The sequence below is a fragment of the Electrophorus electricus genome, chromosome 17, assembly GCF_013358815.1.
Source record: "Electrophorus electricus isolate fEleEle1 chromosome 17, fEleEle1.pri, whole genome shotgun sequence".
In the NCBI taxonomy this organism is placed as follows: domain Eukaryota; kingdom Metazoa; phylum Chordata; class Actinopteri; order Gymnotiformes; family Gymnotidae; genus Electrophorus; species Electrophorus electricus.
In genome coordinates, this window is record NC_049551.1 from 15,520,630 (window position 1) to 15,541,436 (window position 20,807).

Here is a 20,807-nt window from a genome sequence, read left to right on the forward strand (position 1 = left end):
GTCGCTGGTATTGCTGCACGCGAGCTGGATGTGGCTTGTGATATCTCAGTTCCTTGTCGTAATGTGGATTGTTGCAAACACGGAGATACGGGAGCTCATACATGTACTTAGACGTGGGACTAGGAGTCCTCCATCGAAGTCTTGTTTGTGGTGATGACACTAGCTACAGGCAGTGGCAGCTCAGTAGTTAAGGTACTAGACTTGTAATTGGGAGGTTGCTGGTTCAAGCCCCACCACTGCCAAGTTGCCACTGTTGGGCCCCTGAGCAAGACCCTTAACCCTCAATATGCTCAAGTTGTACTCAGTCATAATTGTAATTCACTTTGGGTAAAAGTGTCAAATAAATGTAATGTAAGATACAAACCTGCTCAATGCCACCATGGGGCATGTGCTTCCATGTTCCATGGGATCTCCTCACTCTTGAGAGAAGTTAATACATAGGATGGTGCCAGGTCACCTGAGAGCTGGACTTTTGCAGAAAGCGAAATACACACAATACCATGTCAAAAACAATTATGAAAAGTCTTGTATTCATCATATGCACAGCATGTAAGAGACATTGTACAGGCTTGAAATGGTCTCCATAACCATGCCCTTACAATGGAATAAAAACAGTGTGACTAATAATCTTAAATTATTAAACCTTTTTTGCCCATATCACCTAATTTTCAGATAATAAATAAGTGTACAGTCAGTGCATTGTACGGATTTAGGATTTATGGTTATATAACTAAAACAAAATGTCCTTTTACACCTAGTGTGTACAAGCATCACAGCGACCTGTTAGCGGTACAAGCGTGGAAGGTGCGGCAGGTCTACGATCTACGGTACTGATGAAAGACGCGAGTCCGGTGCCATGGCAACGAAACGGGTGTCATGGGAACGAGCTAGTCCGGAAGTGGAGGGAGATTCGAAAAACTGCCGCGGACTGTAAACAAACGCAAACTCCGCTTGTTTTTGGATTATCCAGTAATAGTAAGATTATGTCATGAAGAGGAAAACAGACAGTCGATGTATAAGTACTGAGATTAAAGGTTTATAAAAATTAAATTCTCTGTTTCTATTAAGATAAAATAGCTAGCTAGCTAACATGCCAAAGCTTCCCAGATGCTAAGGCTAACATCTCGCACTAGCTTGCAGGCTGGGTAGTTAGCAGGGTAGTTAACTGGGTGGGTAGCTAGGCGGGAGGGTAGTTAGCAGGGTAGTTATCTGAGAGGGTAGCTAGTAGAGTAGTTAGCTGGGTGAATAGTTAGCAGGGTGAGTAGTTAGCAGGGTGGGTAGTTAGAAGGGTGCGTAGCTAGCAGGGTGGGTAGTTAGAAGGGTCGGTAGCTAGCAGGGTGGGTAGTTAGAAGGGTGCGTAGCTAGCAGGGTGGGTAGTTAGAAGGGTGGGTAGCTACCTTGCGTGCTCAGTAGTTTTACTACTGCACCGCTAATGCTACAGATCATCTTGAATTTCAGACAGCTATCGAGGATTCAACTAGCTACACGGTTAGCTCGTTAGCTAACGACTGGATCAATATGCCCAAACATGGATGGAACCGATTTAAAATCCAAAGAATGTAGGAAATATAAACACCATCCGAGATTCTACATTGACGCCAAACATGGAAATAAAGTTTGAAGTCTTGCTGTCCTCCAGCATCAGGCGAAGAAAACCTTGGCCGCGATTCTGCTGGCTTGGAAAGGTTGTCAGTTTAACTGCAGCTGAGCTTTCACCTGAGAGAGCTGATAGTGCTTTGGGATTCAAATAATTTCATATGCCTGCCAATTCTTATTTCTCTAAAAAACACAAATACAGCCATTAATTAAAGACTTCATTTTAGGAGAAGGAAGGGGTCTTTCTTTTGGATGACACTCGCATAAGTGAAATCAATTTGGTAACAGGACAGACCAAAAGGAAGACGCCAAAACTTCAACCCTTGTTGCCAAGAGTGGTCACGATGTCCGGCTCTCAGAACGGTGAGCATGGAGCCCAAATATTCCCCAGCATTTGTGATCTGCTGAAGTGTCTCATTTGCTCTGTGCCTCTCTTTGCATAGGAATGTGGTTGGCTGGAATACTGGTCTCTGGCGAGCTATTTTTGTGGAACAGAGACAAGGACTCATTAAAGACGGTCACGTCTGTGCCTGCAGTGTATGAGCTAGTGTCTTTATGTAAAGGTCTGTGTAGCCTGTGTGGTCTAGTGTGGATGTTTTAATGGTCAAAGTAAGCTTTTTATCTGGGCTGCAGATAAACATTTCTTTCTGATCTAGTCTTGTCCCTTGCATGTACAGCCACTTCCCTGCATCTCTCTCTGCTGGTCTCAGGGGATGGAAAGAGAGTTCTCCTGGTCACTGTCACAGGGCAGGTTTTCCTCTGGGAATGCCTGGCACCTAAGGAACTTTACAGCCTGCGAGACGGCACCATCAGGGGACGCTGGAGTCAGATAGTATCCTCGGAAAATGCGCAGCTGCCCTCGGCCAAAAACAAAGAGGCATCACTGCACTGCGTGTTTGTGCAGAGTCAGGTGAGGACAACTCAGGCCGTTTCGTTATCCCCACGGACTGTTCAAGTGACTTCCTGCCTCAGTTCTTGGTCCTGTGCTCTCGTTCAGGCTGTAGGCGACGTGTGCCTGAGTGCTTTTGTCTTCATCAGTGGGGAACATCTCACTGTCACCTTCCTGATGATGCACTGGGAGGAGCCTCGGGAGAGCACGCTCAGGTTTGATTCCTAATGCCTATGGAAAGTGGCAGTGTTTTTGCTGGTGAAAAGTGCATTTGGTGTAAGGTCTCTGTTTGTTCCAGTTCGGAAGGGTACAGTGTACAGTGGGTCACTAAGTCTTACCCACTCGGTGACCTCATGCCTCCGTGCCAGCCTGTGGAATCTAGAGGGGCGCTGGTACCGGCATTCTCACCGGATGGACAACTATTAGCAGTAATCCTTAACCAGAAAGATCCGAGGGTAATTTAAACTGGTCACAGACCGTTGTAGATTATTTTATCAAAAAAGGCTTCTTTGCTATATTTATGCTTGCCAACTCATTCTGCCCATATGCCTTACAGGCTACTCAGGCATTGTTTATAAGCCTCCAGAACTTTGTGACTGTAACCAGCCTGCTGGGAGGATGTGGTAGTAAGAGTCTCTCTATCCCGCGCAAGTATCTGAGGTGAGTGTGAGCCTGCCAGCATGTTTCACACCCCGGCGCTGTATCCCCCAGCCCCATTAACAGCCGATGCCCGCAGGTCATACTGGGTGAGCAGCGCCAGCTGGACCCCTGAGGGCCTTTATCTGGCCTGCGTCCTGAAGCGAGGCTCTCTCCTGATGCTGGCCCGACTGGGCGGACTGGTCTCGCTCTCCACCACCGGGTGTGACGTTGAGTTTGGCCCTGCACACTTCCTGCCTCTTCACCCACTAGTCACTTACAGGCGAGTGGAATCCGTGAGATGGTCCTTGTGGGACACATCGGCAGTGATGAGGTCTGATCGTGTATGCTATGCAAAGCACATTTCTTTCTAAATCGTATTTAGCATGGAAAAAGTAGGCTACGCACATTTGCAGCTATATTTGTTATCAAAAGCAGACTTGGTAACAGGATGTTGTCATTGTGCTTGATGTCAAATTTCTAGAAATGTATTGATACATTTTGAACTGATATAAACGTTTGTCACAGTGCATTATTAGTGCTTTGGAGTTCCTTCATTCAGGTCCGTTAAGCCCATTCTCTTTGCAGCGAGGTGGTTTTTTGTAAACCTTTGTAAACCTTTGTAAACCTTTCTCCATGCTCCGTCTCTTCTTTTCCTCCATCTCTAGTCTGCACTTTCTGCCTTGTGCTCTGTCACACGTTGTCATGCTGGTTTGAGAAGGCATATCAGTTCATTTCTCCATTTCACTATAACCAGTGTGGGATCTCTTAACTGTTATTCGTGCGTACCAACTCCCAAGAAAAGCCTTTTCTATATTATTTACTTTTTGTTTGGTGTGGCGTTCTTCGCTCCTGACAGACCTCCGGTGGCGCCAGACGACGCCTGCTCCAGCTCCGGCGCATCCCTCCGTGACACCATGAGGCAGCGCTATTCGGTCACCTGGCACCCACGTCTGCCCTGCCTCATCGTGTCAGACGGCTACATGGCAACCGTGCTGAAGGTGCCCGCCCGGCCCTCCGCCGTGGCCCTTCTGAGCCACCTCCTGCTGGATACGGCCCGGGGTCTGGAGAGGGCGCGTGCGGTACTGGGGTCAGAGCAGGTGGGTTGGGCGGGGGCCCTGGCGCAAAGCGACAACTAAGAGTTTCAGTACTGTAATTAGAGTTTGATCCAAACAGTATGTTATTTTGCGTATCGGTGTGTATCGTCGATCAGCCCCAGGTCAGGCCCAAGCTGGAGTCCATGTCCTCTCTGAAGTTCACGGCGAGTCTGGCGGCCCTGAAAGAGCAGGATACGACAATGTCTACTCTACCGCTGTTTCTCCGAGACGGAGTGGGAACAGGAAGCTTGAGAACCACTGTTGATAGAGTGCAGGTCAGCCAGCTGCCTGCGGTTTTGACCTTTCTACACATGTAGCCGTAATGACGTGCTTTGTGGATTTTACTTAACTTGTGGTCTTCCAGGGTTACGATGACCGCTCGGACTCGGATGAAGGTCAGTACGTGCCCGCGGTGATGGAGCATGGGGGCAGGTTGGAATTTGCCTCGATGTTCGACACCCTTCACGCCCATCCCCAGTCTGAACCGGAGGACGCGGACCAAGGCGTCTCCACCGCCCTGCAGGAGCTGGGCGCGGCGCGGCGGAGCCTGCTAACTGCCTGGGCTCTCGGCCTGTCTCTCGGCGGGGCTGTGGATCAGAGACGGCGCTTGCTGAGACTGGCCATCTCCTGCGCCGTCCAGCTGGCCCGCCTGCTCCGGATCGCCAGGCCCGGGGGAGGAGCCGAGGCGTCTTGCGTGTTCGACCTCCTCGGGACGCTGCTCTCTTTCCTGTCTTGGGACTCTCCCAGTGAGCGAGGCAGGAGCTGCCTCGGGGTGGCCGTGGACCTCGCTGGGCGCTTTGCCCATCTCTCCCTCGCCGACGGTGTTCGATCCTCTCGGAGCTTCGCGGAGACTGTTCTCCTCCTCCAGGAGGTTTCTAAGAGTCTGGACCAGAGCTACAGTCTTCCTCAGAGAATGGCGCATCCGGCACAGGGCGATCGCCCTCCCTCTCTCTCAGACATGTTCCTTGTCCCGCTGTTACAGGACGCCAAGGAGTCTGAAGCTGGGACATCACATCTGTTGCTGCTCAACAGACCTTCAAAGAGGTACCCTGGACATTGGAAGGCTCGGTGAAGCAGCATTGTGGTTCTTGCTAATGTGGCACATGCATGTGTTTTCATCTGTTTTTTGCAGATTGGTGGCAATATGGCGGAACTTGTACAGGCAGGCGTTACAGTACCAGGCAGAGTTATACGGCCACAGAGCCCCGTCGAGCCAAAGCAAGGAGCTGGAGAACATGTCGAATATCATTTCTCAAATCCAGGAGGTTCTTCAAAAAGCTGGAGACCATCTGGAGCGAAGTCATGCCCTCCACGACATAACAGGTTATTCACTCTATGATTTATATCATAAATGCAAATTTTAATAACATTGCCTTTGGTATCAGAGGTGTACTGGTTGTTCACCTTGACCAGACCCCACTGCTATTTTTGATCAAGTGCTCTGTTTAGATTTTAAACTTCTCTTTGTACTTGAGTCTCCTTTTTCTGAGCTGCGCAACATTTTGGTTGTGTGCGAATTCCAAAATGGGAGACAGTGTTCCTCTGTGTCCAGGTGAGCGGCACTTTATTTTAGGCGAATACCACGAGTGTATCCAGGCTTGGTGGGACCAGCTGTGGGCAGAGAGCGAGAGAGGTAGGCTTCCCTCCATGTCGCGCTTACTCACAGTCACAAAAACCCCAGTGACCACTTCGGCTAGCCTTCAGTTCAAAGCCGTAGACACCCATCTGTCTGTGTTGAGCAGCTGGTCCGCGCGCGTGCTTCCTGGAGACCCGCTACTGCCTGGCTCTTCTCTTCACCCGGCTCTTCTGCTATCAGCTGAGGGAGGCCCAGGCCATGTGTGACCTCCTCGCCTTCCAGCTCCAGTCGCAAAGCGGCATGGCGCCAGAAGACGACCCAGCAGCCCACGGTGAGGTTCGGCTACGTGCATTCCCACGTGTTTTCTGTAAAGCCACGATTCAGTAATCTTTCAGAAGCTTCCGATGTATAAACGGGAGCAGCTTGGTTCTCGCGCTTCCGTCATGGCTCTGTGTGACGTAGCCGTGCGCTCTCCCGTGTGTGTTGACGTCTCGGTTCTCAGCGCCCTCTTCCGGGAACGGGGGTCCGTTTGACGGCCGGCTCCTGTGGCGGGTGAACCGCGAGGCGGCCTGCGCGGTGGTGCAGTCCTTGGGCCGGTTCATGGCCTCCTACTTCACCAACCAACCCCTGGTTATTTTGCCCCCACACAACGTGGACGTCCTGCCTCCTCTGCACCTGCCTCCGGGTGAGTAACACCTCAGGGGGATCCACCGTTACTGCTCCCCTCAGAGTCCATGTAGAAAAGTTAGACCAGCAGTGTCAACCATACGACCCACCAAATTAACCTAAAATGGTTAACATTAAACTCAACTCTTGGACTGTAATTGAACTGAATAAGTGAACAATTTGAAGATGTAAATGTTTCTATTCTCTAAGAATAATTCAGAGAATGTTTTTTTGTTTGTTTTTCTTGTGATGAATTGCAGTCTGTAGTTTCTTTGTGTGAGATACAAGTCCAATTTGTGCATTTAGAATTTAGATTTTAGATACATAGTACCAGACAAAAGTTTATACCTGACTGAACTGTGTTTCATAGTCTCAGACATCTAATGTTTTATGCTTAAATTTGCCTCTAAAACAAAAATATGCACTGAACGTTGATGGGCTATATATGAATTGATTTCACACACACACACACGCACAGACACACATTTTAGATAAATAGAGAGAAAGAGAGAGAGATTAAAAATTGTAGTAAAGCACACAGAGAGAAACAGAACGTTTCAGACAGAGGTCCTTCATGAGTTGTGCAAGCAAAACCTCTACGTCTTACTACAGTACACTGCGCTTACTCACCAAGAGTCTTCTTCAGATAGATAGATAGCTGTAAGAGGCGCACAGGTAAATTCATACTGGATGTGTGTGTAATGACTGCTGACGGAGTTTTACCTTGATGGTGTTTCTTGACTTATTTGCCACCTCATGGCGAAACGATCCTTAATCCTAGTACAGAGGGGCCCTGGGTGCTGTGATTTCTAAATGTGAATGTACCACGGCAGCACCCGGGCGGAGAGTGGTGGCCCTGTCTCAGAGCCGGGCGGCGGGTGCCGTGCGAGTACAGCAGCTCTCCGGCGTGTGGACGGTGGACTACGCTCTGGAGCTTCTCCTCCTGGGTGGCCTGCTGCCCGAGGCCGTGTGGCTGGCTTGGAGCCTGGGCGACTGGAAGACAGCCGCCTCCCTTGGCCTGGCGTACGGCGTCTTCTGCAGGCAGCACTATGACTTCGGCAGGTGCGTGTCTGCTCTGGCTCACCTGGAAAATGTCCCTCGCACCCTGGGGACCAGGCTCCGGCAGCCCTGATCCGGAGTCAGTCGTTCTAGCGTTAAGAGGTGTCGTCCTTTGTTGCAGGCTGAAATGGCGTGAGCTGCACCTGCCCGCCGAGCTGCGGCCCGGCCATATCTTCCAGGTCCAGCTGGAGGCGTTGATGGGCGGCACGTCTGGATGTGGCAGAGATGACCCAGGTGTTGGGAGTCGGTCATGCCTTAGTCACTTCCGTTTCCGCGCTCCCGATTGACTCGTATAAACGGAGACACTTTAACCACCTTTCTCCTCCGTCTGGCTCAGATACGGTGGACGCGGATGATGCGGAGGCGCTTCTCGTCTCCGTGCAGGAGATCCTGAAGGCCTCCGCCGTGGCGGAGGTGGACGTCGTCTCCCGGCCCCTCGGCCAGCTGCTGGACTCGGCCAAGGAGCGCGCCTCCGCGCTCCGCGCTCTGGTGCCTCATGCGTTCTACCTCCCCGCACCGCCTCTCTACTGCCCCCAACCCGCCCCGAACACGCAGGTACCCTGCAACCAGGGAGGCTCATGGTTCAGGTTTGCGTGGGTGTAGTATCCCATGTCTAGCTCATATCGCAGGGTTGTTTGACGAAAGATGGCAACAGCTGGCAGGAAATGAAGTTCTAAGAGATCAGCTGCCGTATGGTGATGGCAGTAGGAAAAGACCAAACCTCTCACTGCCCAGCAGTGGCAACTTGGCAGCAGTTGGGCTTAAAACGACAGGTTTCTGATTACTAGTCCAGTACCTTAACCACTGAGCTGCCACTGCCCTCCAACATGAGTCACATCTGAGGTCAGAGGCCATAAAGCCACCAGATCATGTCCGTGGTCAGCCGGCCTGTCCTGAAAGTGTGCTTGCTCCTCTTCTAACCAGCCACATCCCACACCCCGACGGCGGGGCGGGGACTCCAGTCGTGTAATCCCGTTGCGTTCCTCGCAGGACTCCGCTGGAGGCGGGCTGCTGGCTGTGGAGAGGGAGGCGCGTTGCCGCGTGGCAACGGCGCTCCAGCGGCTGCTGCTCCTGCTCAGGGCGTCCCGCTGCTCCCATCCCGCTGCCTGCTGGTACGTGGACGCCCTGCGGCGCTGCCGTCTGCTGTTCCGCAAGGTGAACCCTCCATCGGCCCCACCTTCGCCACTCGCGCGACAGCCTGTTCTTATCGCCCCGGTTTCACACGGCCTTCTTTTGTGTCAACAGGTGAAGAGGGGGAACGTGGAATCGAAAGATGACGTTCTCCCCGAGGGGTTAAAGAAGTTCACCAATGGGCACGGGGTTTTCCGCCCGGGGCCTGGCAGGAACAGAGACATGGACAGCGTTGCTAAACAAACCATAGGTGCGTATGCTTTGTCTGTAAAAGAATACCCTAGATGTAGAGCCAAATGAGTTGATCAGGCGTTTCTGAGGGTGTGTATTTGGCCCTTGTGTGTGTGTGGGTGTGTGTGCTTTCTCAGTATGCTTCAGGGAGCTGTGTGGACTCTGCTGGATGCTACACGTTCGTGACCAGCTCACCGTCTCCTGTAGGAGGTACCAGAATGCCAGGAACAAGTCAAAAGACTTTCAGGTACAGTACACAGAAGAGTCAACTTGAATCGGATTAAAGCTACGCTGAAGGAGTTCAGGCAACACGCTGTTTGGTTTCTCCATGGTACCGCAGGCTGTGGAGCTGCACGAGGAGGCCCTGCGTCAGGCGGAGTTGCGCGAGGAGGCCCTGCGCTGGGCCTGTCGCTTGCTGCCGTTCTCCCGCTTCCTTACAGCGGAGGAGGTGCTACAGGACCTGGTCCTCAGCTTAGTGGCCGAACTGCCCCCCGGCCTGACGGTAAAGTCCCTCCCCTCGCACGGCGCTCCGTATCGGGTAGTCCTGGCTGGCACGTAAACCGCCCCCCTGCTTTCAGGTGGCGGAGACGCTGGCCCTGGTGTTTCCGGATGAGGAGGAGTCCGTGCGGGTGCCCCTGCGGGAGAAGTACAGCTCACTGCTGCAGAGATTGGGACGCTGCTCTGTTCACACTTCTGCCTCAGGTCAAACACGGTTGTTGCTTTATGGACGAATCTGAATTCGCTTCCTATGAAGTGCACTACGCAGGGAAGTGGCATTTGCGGCTGTCTTTGTGAAGATGGGAGACATTTTTATGTATGTCCTGTTTATTTATGTATAGCCACACCACCCAGAGGGGTGGGGCGTGAGGAAGAGGAGGGAGAGACGATGATGGTCCTGATCCAGGATCAGCGGCGCCAGCGACTCCGGGAGGAGCGGCGTCTGGCGCGGAGCCTGGCCCCTCTGGAGCGCCATCTCTGGGAGACAGAGGAAGAAGACACCAGGGGAGATCCTGCCGCCATATTGAACCGGTTCTCCTTGGGCAGCAGCCTGAGCGCCAGCACTCTGACGGATGGCGAGCGCCCCCTGGTAGTCAGCGAGGGGGACATCACTGACACGCCATCTGAGTCTCGTTCTCCAGACCCACAGTCAAGGCCTCATCACAAGTACTCATTACCGTTACACCTCAGTCATGCTTGTGTTTTAAGGCAACATGAAGAACCTGCTTTGATTTTTAATGTTTGTATGACCAGCCCCAGGTAGTTTTGACCTTTGCACACGTTCTGTAGGTCAAAAGACGAGAGAAGAGTGGGCGTAAGCCTGAAGTCTGTGAACGAGGGAGGACGCAGGGTGTCCGTTACGGAGCAGGGGGAGGACAGAGGTCCCTGCCTGCCCACTGTGGGCACGTGGCGGTTCGAGCTGGAGGATGAGGAGTACCCCCGCTTTCTGGAGCTCTTCCTCAGCTACGTGCTAGAGAAGGATGGCCTGGATGTGGAGGAGGCGGAGCTGCCACTGCTGAGCGGCTTCTCGTCCCAGCTGTGTCAAAGAGAGCTTCACTCCGACGCCTTTGACGTGCTGAGCACACTCCGGCGCCGCCAGGCCGGCCAGAGACGAGGCGCACGGCTCCCCGTGTTCCGCGCCGGCCGCTGCTTCCGCACGTTGCTGGAGTCTCCCGAGCCTCCCACGTCCGTCGGGCCCGTCCTGTCTCCAGCTCCGACTCGCACCGGCGCCGTGCCTGGGAAACGGCCGGGCTTGTTCGGCCTCCGACAGCAGGGCGGCCTTGCGCCGGGAGACGCTCCCCTCGAAGGCCGCACAGCGAACGTGGAAGCCAACCCCGTTCGGGACCCGCTCCCGTGGTCCTTGCAAACTGAACGCTGGCCCTTTAAGACCGTCCTGCAACCTGACGTGGAGCTGCAGCTGGGGCTGGACTCCAGACTGGAGGCCCAGTTCCCCCGGCTGGCCCGGTTGCTGGAATGGATGCTGCGCTGGGCGGACAGAAGCGTTCTCCTCACGCAACCCCTCAGGAAGAAGCCAGAGGGCGCCGGCGAGCCTGTGGTCATCAGGGCTAAAGCTTCGGCCCCTGCTGTGCTGTCTGCTCTGAGGCTCCTGGAGCTGAGGTATACGGCCGCCCTGCTGGGAATCGACAGGCACTACGACCAGATTCAAGTGAGTTCATATTTGGGAGAGAATAGTGAATTTATATATGACCTTCGGTATAGATTTGTAGTTGGTTTGCCAGATTTCCTGTCATGGTGGTTTGTTAGCCTTCACTGGAACAAGGTCTTGCGTCTGGGCCAGGTCCCCCACAGGGAGCTCACCGTGGCCCCTGTCCTGCAGCCACAGCCGGGCTGGACGAGGGACCGAGAGAGCAGTCTGGACACAGGCTACCCCGCCTCAGCGGGCACACCCATCACCATTCCTGACCTGGACCTCCAGCATGGACCCAGCTCACCGTGAGTACACACTGCTTCATTTAACCGTAGATAAGTGGAAGAGATGGACAACTTTCGTATAAGCATCCAGCCATTTGAAGCACATATTTTTGTATAATAATAATAAACTTCATGGGTCTTTTCCTTCCCTGTTTGAATTTTCATGTTAAAAGTCTGACTGAGGAGTGTGCCTTTGGCCTTGCCCACTGTGGGTTGTGTGTTCCGAAGCCGTCACCTTTTGGCTCGGATTGTGCCTGTGTTCCGCTGATCACGAGCAGCGCTTATCCGAGGAGAGTTTATTTTACAGAACCGCTTCATTCTGCAGGGCGTGTGAGCCAGAGGAGGTTCAGGAAGAACACAACGACCCTAGCCTGCCCGGGCACAAGGGCGTGACCTCTGACCTGGGTGGTGAAGCTAGCTTTTCTGGGCACAAGGATGTGACCTCTGACCCAGACGTTGAAGAAGAGGATGCTACACGAGAGAATAAGCTACTCCCACTGGCTGATTCGGAGGGTAGGAACTCCAGCATGTTGCTGAGGATGTGTAATTTCTGCTTCACTAGCAATGGTCTTATTTAGTTTTTTAGAGGACATACTAGCAAGGAGCCTCGTGTTTGGTGTTTTTCAGGTGACAGCAGCACACAGCAGACCCACAGCAGAACACTGAGTGGACCCAGAGACAAGGTAAAAAGAACTTCATACCAGTACTGCTGTACCAGTTTACGTGCACCTGGATCTGAATCCAGCATTGTGTCTTTCCACAGACTTTGACACTGTCAGATTTAGAAGGCCCAGGGACGGATGATGACTCCTCTGAAACTATGTGAGTTCATTCTAAGATCAGAATAAACATTTTTATATATTTTAAAGCCCATATCGCACACTGTGTTCCTGCACTCTCCTCAAAAGGTTCATGCATGTACTCTGGTCCTCCTGCTGGAGTAGCATAGCAGGCTGTGGATCTCTGAGCTGTCAATCAAACATGCTCGTTGGAATATTTGGGCCACGCCCAGCCCATTCTCAGGTTTAAGTTGGTAGATCACTAGAATCTGCACTGGATTTATCTAGTACATGATCTGAGCATGGCTAAGGTTCTTCTGTAAATAAAGCCAGTGGGATTGTTTCTTTAGTTTATATTTAAGATGTTGAGGGCTAATCTGAAGATTCTCTGTTACAGTTCTGAGGAAGGAACTACGCTAAAGGGTGGACCTGAAAAATCTATTAAGGAAACGGCGTGCAGGCAAGTGAAGCAGACGCCCAAGTTTGAGTACCAGGTCACGCATTCCCCTCGAGGGTCCCTTTACCACCGCACACTCGCTCTCACTCCCACGCTGTCACAGGCTCCTGTTTGAACTTTGGAGGGTTTTGAAACTGTCATTCTGCTCCAACCTCATTTCAGCTCATCTGCCAGTGTCTGTAGTGCTGCCGAGTCCAAATGCTTTGCATGTGTTTTTTTTCTCCTTCTCATGCAGTCCTGTCTGTGGTGCTCCAGAACCAGCGTCCGTTCTGCAGATGCAGCAGCACTGTGCTCCCGGGCCAGACCCTCTGGCTGGGGCAACTCCAGCCAGCCGGCCCCCCACCGGGGCTCTGCCCCAGAATGGAGCAGGAACACACCCTGACCCCGTCAGACAGCTTCTCCACGATGAGCTTTTCAGATTAGTGCAGGTGTGTGTAAAATGGATCTGGAAATTCAGTTTTTTGGTAATGCTTCTTGTATTCTACATTTTTTTTCCCCTTACATTTTAGCTGCAGCAGATCAACTTCATGAGTCTTATGCAAGTGGTGGGAGCCTCTTTTGCCAACCTGCCCCTTACCCAGGGCAACCCCCTGCTGACGCAGCCCAGCGGGTCTGTGGTGCCCCCAGCTAGCCCTGCCCAGGTCTCCCAGGACACGGTGCCCGAGAACATGGACAGGCCCACGTCTGCTTCTGGGCCCAAGAGTAGGAGATCCCGGCCTGCCGGTCAGCAGGTGCCCAGCAGAGAAGAGGAACCTGGTGAAGAAAGGAGTAGTCCAGTTCATTCAGGAGTCGACACTCGGGTAAAAAGGACCTTTCCTGGATATGAAGCCATTTCTAAAATCACACAAAATAAAAGTCATTGGAGAAGTTTTTTGTCTAATGATTTCAAATGTGTACTTTTTGTTTTTGATGACCTAGGAAATTCAGCAGCTGGTCATTTCTTCACACTGGTCCAAAGATCAGGCAGAAGGATTCACTGCTGCTTCCCGTGGGCTTCTCCCCACTGTGGAAAATCGTGTTCTTCTGCAGGAGCCCCCTAGTGGCAGGTCTCAGGACCGCACCATTTTCCCCCTCCTTGGGAGGACTGTTCCGGTATCGCGGGGGCTCCGGCTTCTCCACCTGTCCATGCCCCAGCCAACTCTGCTGCGCCCCCCTCCGCCTGCTCCAGTAAGAGAGGCGTGGGGTCCCGCCCCCCGCCTCCTTAACCTCAGTCAGCACGTGCCCGCTGACCCCACAGCACCTCCACGGCACCTGAATCGTAACCAGTACGCCACACAAGCTCAGCCCCCCGTCCGGGAGGCACCATCGAATAGGGGAACCGGAGGAGTCGCTGTCCGCCTACCTCCCGCTCCCCACACAGCGGTGACCGCCGTGGGGCTTCCTCTGCTGCGATGTCCCCCTGCCGCCCAGGCCTGCCCTGTCCAGCTGCCCCGTCTCCCCCTCGCTGCCCCGGGGAGGCACCCCACGCCGGGCCCCGTGGCTGTAGGTCTCCAGCTGCTGAGCGCTGAGCCCGAACCACCAAGTGCGGTAAGCTGTTCCACAGCCCACCCCGGACACATTTACAAACCCCCCCGAAACCAGACAGCGCTCCGCCTATGTAAACACGACTGCGACTGGTTGCGTTTTTGCGTCGCGTCGCAGGGCTTGCGGTACGGCGCACCTCCCGCCAGGGCTCCTCGCCTGCTCCCCCTGGAGGAGCTCAGGGCCCGGGCCGCAGCGGCGGGGCGGGGAGCGGAACACAGGCTCCGGCTCCTCACGGCAGACGGAGGCACGCGGAGCGACACCACGTCCGCTCCCTCCAACAAGAGGTACCCAAACCAGCTCTCTGCTCCTGGGACCACTCTTCAAGAGGCAGTGTGAACCCAGTTTTTAGATTTATTAGTATTTCTTGCCCCCATTCCCTGACAGCCCTGTGTGACCTTCCCCTACGCCAGTGCGTTTAAACCCATTCTAGGGTTAGAGTCATATTTTCCATACGAAGAAGAGTCCTTCTTATAAGGTTCCCTCATGTTCTGCGACCCTCACACTGACCGCACTGTGAATGCCTGCTGTCCTGACCTCCTTGTTTTGAAGCATTTCTAATGTTTGGTCCTCAGGCTGAAAAGGAGAGACCAGAAAGGAGGAGTTTCCTTCAGACCCGAGGACTCCATCATCCTCCCCTTGCAGGTGCTGGCATTAGTAGACCACCTCATGAACGTAGCTTGGGTGGCATTCACAGGCCTTTATCGTTAATGGAATAACTTTAATCTCTCTGCAGCCTGAAGATGAAGGACCTACTGTGGACGATGACTTTGTCTTTCCTTTAGGTGAGTGTGCTCACAAATACAGTGGCCTAATGCAAAAGGCCACTGCTATGAAGAGATGATTGTACCAACCAAGAGAGGTTATCTTATTCATCACATTTCTTGTATCCAGAATTTTCTTTTAGCCGTGAATAAGATTTAAGTGCTGTCCAGACCCCAAATTCTAATGTTGCTAATGCCTTAATGTCTATTTACTACCACTGATGAGATTTACGTTACGGCATTTAGCTGGCACTTTTATCCGAAGCGACTGACTGAGTACGACGAGCAATTGAGCTACCACTGCCCCCTAATTATCATTTTTTAAAGATATTTATTAAGCAAGTTAACATTTCTGAGTGAACTGTTCCTTGAGCTGTTGTTGGTCGGCGTGCATACAGCCGTCTCCAGGAATTCAGACGCCACGCTTTCTGTCGTCGCTCAGGTTCCTTCGACTCCATGCTGACCGGGCAGAGGCTTCTGGCCGCAGCCCATTCCACGTCGGCCGAGCTTCACGCTTTTGCCGCCACACACAAACAGCCTCCTGAAATCCAGGACGCCGGCACCAACACTGACCCTGGTGCGTGATCCTGCCCGTCTGGGTTGACTCGTTGCCCGCTCGAGCACATGGGGCTTTGGTGATGCTTCTGGTGCCTTTCTCTCGCCCACAGACCCGCCCCGCAGCGTCACCGATAAGGCCGTCACAGCTCAGCTTCCTGTGACCCTTGACCCTGCAGCTGCTCGTAAGTTCTCCGACAGCGTCTCCCTCATCTCTCGCTTCAGACAGGACTCTGTGAGAGGGAACGCTTCATCCGCGTTAAGCAGTTATTCAGTTACTTCCGGACTGCACTGTAATTCCGTTGTTGTAAATGAGAGCTGTCAGCCATGTCACTAGCGGAAGGCATGACTGGTTTCCAGCTCTGTTTCTCTGGCCTGCGTAGATGACGGACAGGGCATGGTGGCTCCGGTAGTCCCGCCTGATGAGTTCCTGAACCTCCTGTTTCCTGGGAACGACCCTCTGGATCAGCAGGGTGGCTCCAGACATGCGGAGCCTAACGCCCTGACGGTAAGCCAAGACCGTAGATTACGGTAAAAGCAACCATAAACATTCACAGAAACTTGAAGAAATTATTTAATAATTGTTAATAATGTAATCCTAAAATAATCTTAATCTGATATTCAACTGTGCAGTGCTGTCATTGGTCACTGCTTGGCATTCGTAACTGTCTCTTAAAGACTGCAGTTGGCCGGAGGTTCATCAGTGTGGTGGATCTGGAGGATGATGCGCTATTTCAAGACTTGCCTCCTGCCCCACCCCATGCCCCGTTTCCTGCCCACACCATCTCCGACCCTCCACCTACGTCTGCCCTGCTTCACCTTCTGGCAGCTTCCGTGACCAACCCTGCCCCGACCGAGCCAGAGGTCGACCCCTGCCCCGACCTCAGTACTGCAGATCGGACTGATGAAGTCCTCGGTAACATTTCCTTTCCCAGAGCTTCGCAACTACTCCCGACCTGGCAGTGATTCGTAAACAGAAACTCCATCTAGCTTCAGAATTTCGCATGTCGTTATCATCCGTTTTCTGTCCCTTGCTATGTTCCAACTCCTCCAGATCGCTTGGCGACAGCCTCTCACTCCACGGTCGTGCCTTCTGTCTCTGGGGCCGGCGGTGACTCGCTTGGCACCCGGGCGCAGACAGGCGGGAGGGCCCCGGACGAGGTCGAACCAGCCCGCCACTTCGTAGAGCACGCCTCGTCGTCCCACGGCCGTGTCTCTGCTCATCTGTCCGAGCTGGATGCCCGGCTGGCCGCCCTACAAAGCATCGCCGACCACATGGACAGAGAGTTCGCCAACACCAGGCTGGTGAGCGGCCAATGGGCGTGCATCACTGGGGTGTTACTGTGGTGTGTTACTTCTTAATGGTGTTTGTGTGCTGTTACAGCTGGTGAGCACCATAGAGACTTTGGCTCCTGTGGTCATGAGCAGCGACGATCCTCAGCCTCATTCCAGTGCACTCGGCCTCATTGAGGAAGGTTGTTTAGAAGAATTTACACTGTTGTGTCCAATTTATTCCTTGACAAGCATCCTTGGGGACCGTAAATATTGGAAACGGTAACATATCTGGAACTGTTCCGGACAGCGGAGAGTTCCAGACACGCGGTGTGTCACGAGCTGGGCAACGTGAGGGAGGACATGGGAGAGCCGAGACAGGGAGGGGTTTTCTCCTCCACGCCGAAAGCAGACGCTACTCCAGGCCTGAGGGGGCGCCCTTCTCTAGCCGTAGCGTCGGCGCGGAGCTTGGCCCGCCAACCCTACGCCGCTCCTACGGGTACGCTCTCGATTGCTGTACCACTGCCAGTTGATAACTGACTTCAGGAGCGGAAATCCGATGCGTTTGTAAAGTCACGCTAGCATGTGTGACATCAGTGCTAAACCTGACCCTTTTTTTTTTTTTAAAGTGAAACCAGAGCAGCGTCCCTGGGATGACAGCCAAGGTAAATGACCTGTGTACAGCCCTCCGATTCTCAGTGTTGGGTTCGTCCTTCTGTTACCAAGTCACACACACAGCTGTTGATTTTTCTTCGCTGGTGAATACATGTTCTGTCACTATATCAAATATTCTCTGACAAGTTTGTGATTGTCATGCAGAACTGAGCGAACCTTTCATGGAGAATTCTGCCACGTAAGTATCAATTAATACAAGATTTACAGCATTTAGCTCACGCTTTTTATCCAAAATGACTGAATACAACTTGGGCAACTGAAAGTTGAGGGTCTTGCTCAGGGGCCCGACACCGGCAACTCGGCGGTGGTGGGACTTTGACCGGCAAACTTCTGGTTACTAGTCAAATACCTGAACCACTGAGTTCTATCACTTTGCGCGTTTGTGTTACTCGTCTCGATCTACGCCTGATCTTTCTCACCAGACGGACTGACGACGCTTGGGCCGTGACGGGGCTGAGTGATGTGGCAGACATCTTGGCGGAGCTTGTGAGGGAGGGAGCCCTCTCACCCTCGGAGCTGCGCCCCTCCCCCTCTGCGGCCAGGCCGGACAGGTGCGGTCCGAGAGCAAGTTGCTTCGCCTATTGTGGCGGGAAATGAGTGAACGTTACCGAGGACCAACTGTGGCGAGACGTCCTTTGTAATGCTGGTTAGGCTTAACCGATTGATTGGCATAGATGTGTTTTTTTTTTTTTTTTTTTTTTTTTTTTTTTACTTCAATTAACTTAACGATTGGTAAATGACCAATTAAATAGTATGATTAAAAGTAAACAACAGAGAAGGGAGAATGACAGAAAGCCAATTAAAAATGTTTTCCCGCCCCTGTGGCGGGGAGCAGCAGGCGTGAGGAGCGGCAGAGGAGAGGCATGGTGGAGCAGGAGAGGAAGGAGCTCCGTGCCTGGATGAGGAGGAGGCAGAGGGAGAGACTGGTGGAGTACCACAGGCAGAGGGAGGAGAAGCGACAGCTGGAGCGCCTACCCTTCGCCCCGCCCTTCTCGGTGGTGCACCTCCTCTTTACCGCTCAAGAGACTGAAATGTTGAAATGTTATTGGCAGTGTTTTTTTTTTTCTGTACCTAATGCATCTAATATTATTACTATTATTATTATTAGTAGTAGTAGTATTAAAAATAACAACAACAATAATAAACAACAACATTCTTCTTATTTTTATCTTTGCAATTATTATATGTTTTTGTTTTGGCTAAAATGCAGAAGCCGTCCTCTAGAGACCTGACGATCAACAAGAAAATCAAAGAGGAGAGAGACAAGTAAGTTTTTTTTGTGTAAATGTATATTTTACACACTCTCCCTAGCTGGAGTGTGACCTTAATGTGCATGCTGACCCCTCAGCCCAGGGGGCGTTGACCTCACGTGACTCCCTGTGCTCCCAGGCAGGTTCTACTGAGGCACCACTCTCAGAGGGCCCACGAGGCTTGCAACCTGATCACAGACCTGCTCTCCGCCCCGCACTCCCTCCGCCCCGCCTCCAGCGCCGGTGCCCCGCCTCTGTCCCGCGACTCCAGGCCCAGGTGGGCACATGCTCTGTCCCGAGGCTCTGCGCCCACTGGTGTCTCTGCATGACACGCTCCCTCGGGCGTGAACGTGCGGGAGCTCGACCACACCAATGAGCTGTTTTTTGTTCCAGGAGTCGGAGCCTGTCTGCGGAGAAGAGGAAGACTACGCCCCCTAGCCGAAGAGGCCGAGCGCGCGCCGCCGCGCCTCTCGGAAGGACGTTGGTGCTGCAGAAGAGACCTGCCTCGCACCCACCTGCCACCCTCAGCACCAGACTGGGACTCCACAGACCCGGTTCTCCCTCCCTTCAACTCTTGATATACTCAATTATCGTCAACTTTTGCTCATTAGTGCTGTGTGGGGTTTGCGGCTTTGGGACATTTGTAAAGCTGCTTTGTGACAACATCTGTTGTAAAACGCTATATAAATAAATACATTTGATTTGATATTCGTAACGGTGGAACTATGAAACTTTGATATTAAAAGAAGGTCAAACTAGTCTACTTTTTTTTTGTTTTCCCTTCTTGAACCAGTGAGGGCTCTTCCCGGGGATCGGCTGTCCCAGGTCACGCGGCGAGGAATGCTGAGTGACGAGAGGGCCAGACCCAGGATAAAGACGGCCGCTCCACGTAAGCCTTCCTTCAGACACGATCGTGCTGAACTGGTCCGCTACCTTCCGCTTGGTAATCTGAGGGGTGCAGCTGCTACTGCTATGATTTTCTTCTTTCCCCTTCACAATGCGCAGGGCCCAAAACAAGTCTGAGCAGACTGCCAGCGGAGCAGCAGAGTGCGGGGCACCGCGAGCCACCATGTTTGGATGACGTGGAGAAGAGGGAGGTGGTGAGTCCGTGGGACATTCCTCTCGAGATCCGCAGAATTCTGGGACTAGACAGCAAAGACCAGGGACGGGTATGAAGCCGTTACCTCCAGGCACAAATCTGGCACAAAGTGTTGTCGATAATAATAATAATAATAATAAATAAATAATAATAATAAATAATAATAGTTTCCATTTGCTATTGATTTGCTACTCATGTATGTATGTCTTTAATTATCAGTATATTGATATGATTGATAATTTGATTAATCTCAAACTCTCTCATTTGCGCGGCATGGTTACTTCATAATGGACGTGTTTGTCTTTTTTTGTTTTGCCCAGAGCTTGCTGGAGGGTGACCGGGACAAGTTAGACACACTCTCCCAAAGCACTGGTAGTATGCTGAGTAAACTGGACTGGGCAGCCATCGAGAAGATAGTGGCTGGAGAAGAAGAGATGTAACAGAAGAAGGGGGGTGCAGACACGCCTTGCCTGAGTTAATAGCTGTGACCCTCACCATTGTCCGTGACTGGTCGTTTGTGATGATTTCTGTACGTTTCTTGACTCTCTGTGTGTGTGTGTGTGTGTGTGTGTGTGTGTGTGTGTGTGTGTGTGTGTTTGTTTGGCTAGCTATGTACAGGATAAAGATATCAGGAACTTTGTCAAATGCTGGATGTTTGATATCAGAGATCTGGGCAATTCGAAAAAACAACAATGTATTTACTTGATATGCATAGATTAATTTACATATGCATTACTTGATATCCATAGATGTATTTTACTGTAGCTTTTATACTTCTGTTTTAATGTGGGAATATTTATTTGATATGTCACTACATTACATAATTTGCTTTACTTTATAGTAATTCGAACCTCTGGTTTAAACACAAAATAGTAAAGAAATACTTTCTGGATTTCAAGCAATGCAGTTTGTTTACTATGATTTGAAATACATTTTTGTCAATATGTGCATAAAATATTGATTGTTTAAAAGGTATAGTGTATGTGGAAATGTATGTTCTCCCGTTCTTACAAGCATTCATACTCTATTCCTGAAAAATATATATACAGAGTCTCAGTCTGCAGTGAGTTGGCTTTTGTAAATTTTTGGAAAGGCAATAAACGGGAAATGCTGGCAAGGCATGA

The 20,807-nt window shown here is 52.0% G+C and overlaps 1 protein-coding gene across 1 annotated transcript; it reads left to right on the plus strand.

Moving 5' to 3' along the window:
* The first annotated feature begins 845 nt into the window (after nt 1-845).
* Nucleotides 846-20,790, plus strand: cplane1 (ciliogenesis and planar polarity effector 1). The gene is made up of 54 exons (XM_035535810.1): nt 846-1,034; nt 1,459-1,685; nt 1,824-1,959; nt 2,040-2,159; nt 2,274-2,506; nt 2,594-2,700; nt 2,784-2,940; nt 3,042-3,145; nt 3,222-3,404; nt 3,981-4,221; nt 4,335-4,493; nt 4,583-5,262; nt 5,351-5,541; nt 5,771-5,851; nt 5,961-6,125; nt 6,297-6,479; nt 7,294-7,522; nt 7,641-7,753; nt 7,857-8,074; nt 8,510-8,674; nt 8,765-8,900; nt 9,019-9,128; nt 9,222-9,383; nt 9,460-9,583; nt 9,721-10,045; nt 10,169-11,045; nt 11,178-11,332; nt 11,637-11,824; nt 11,939-11,994; nt 12,075-12,133; nt 12,488-12,550; nt 12,783-12,975; nt 13,057-13,347; nt 13,466-14,074; nt 14,189-14,355; nt 14,644-14,713; nt 14,805-14,853; nt 15,275-15,409; nt 15,501-15,572; nt 15,771-15,895; nt 16,066-16,303; nt 16,442-16,692; nt 16,772-16,862; nt 16,970-17,158; nt 17,289-17,324; nt 17,479-17,512; nt 17,607-17,885; nt 18,170-18,329; nt 18,545-18,600; nt 18,724-18,861; nt 18,978-19,138; nt 19,378-19,473; nt 19,590-19,753; nt 20,004-20,790. The coding sequence occupies exons 2-54, from the start codon at nt 1,605-1,607 to the stop codon at nt 20,121-20,123; spliced, it is 9,525 nt and encodes a 3,174-aa protein (XP_035391703.1). The 5' UTR covers nt 846-1,034; nt 1,459-1,604; the 3' UTR covers nt 20,124-20,790.
* The last annotated feature ends 17 nt before the right edge of the window (nt 20,791-20,807 follow it).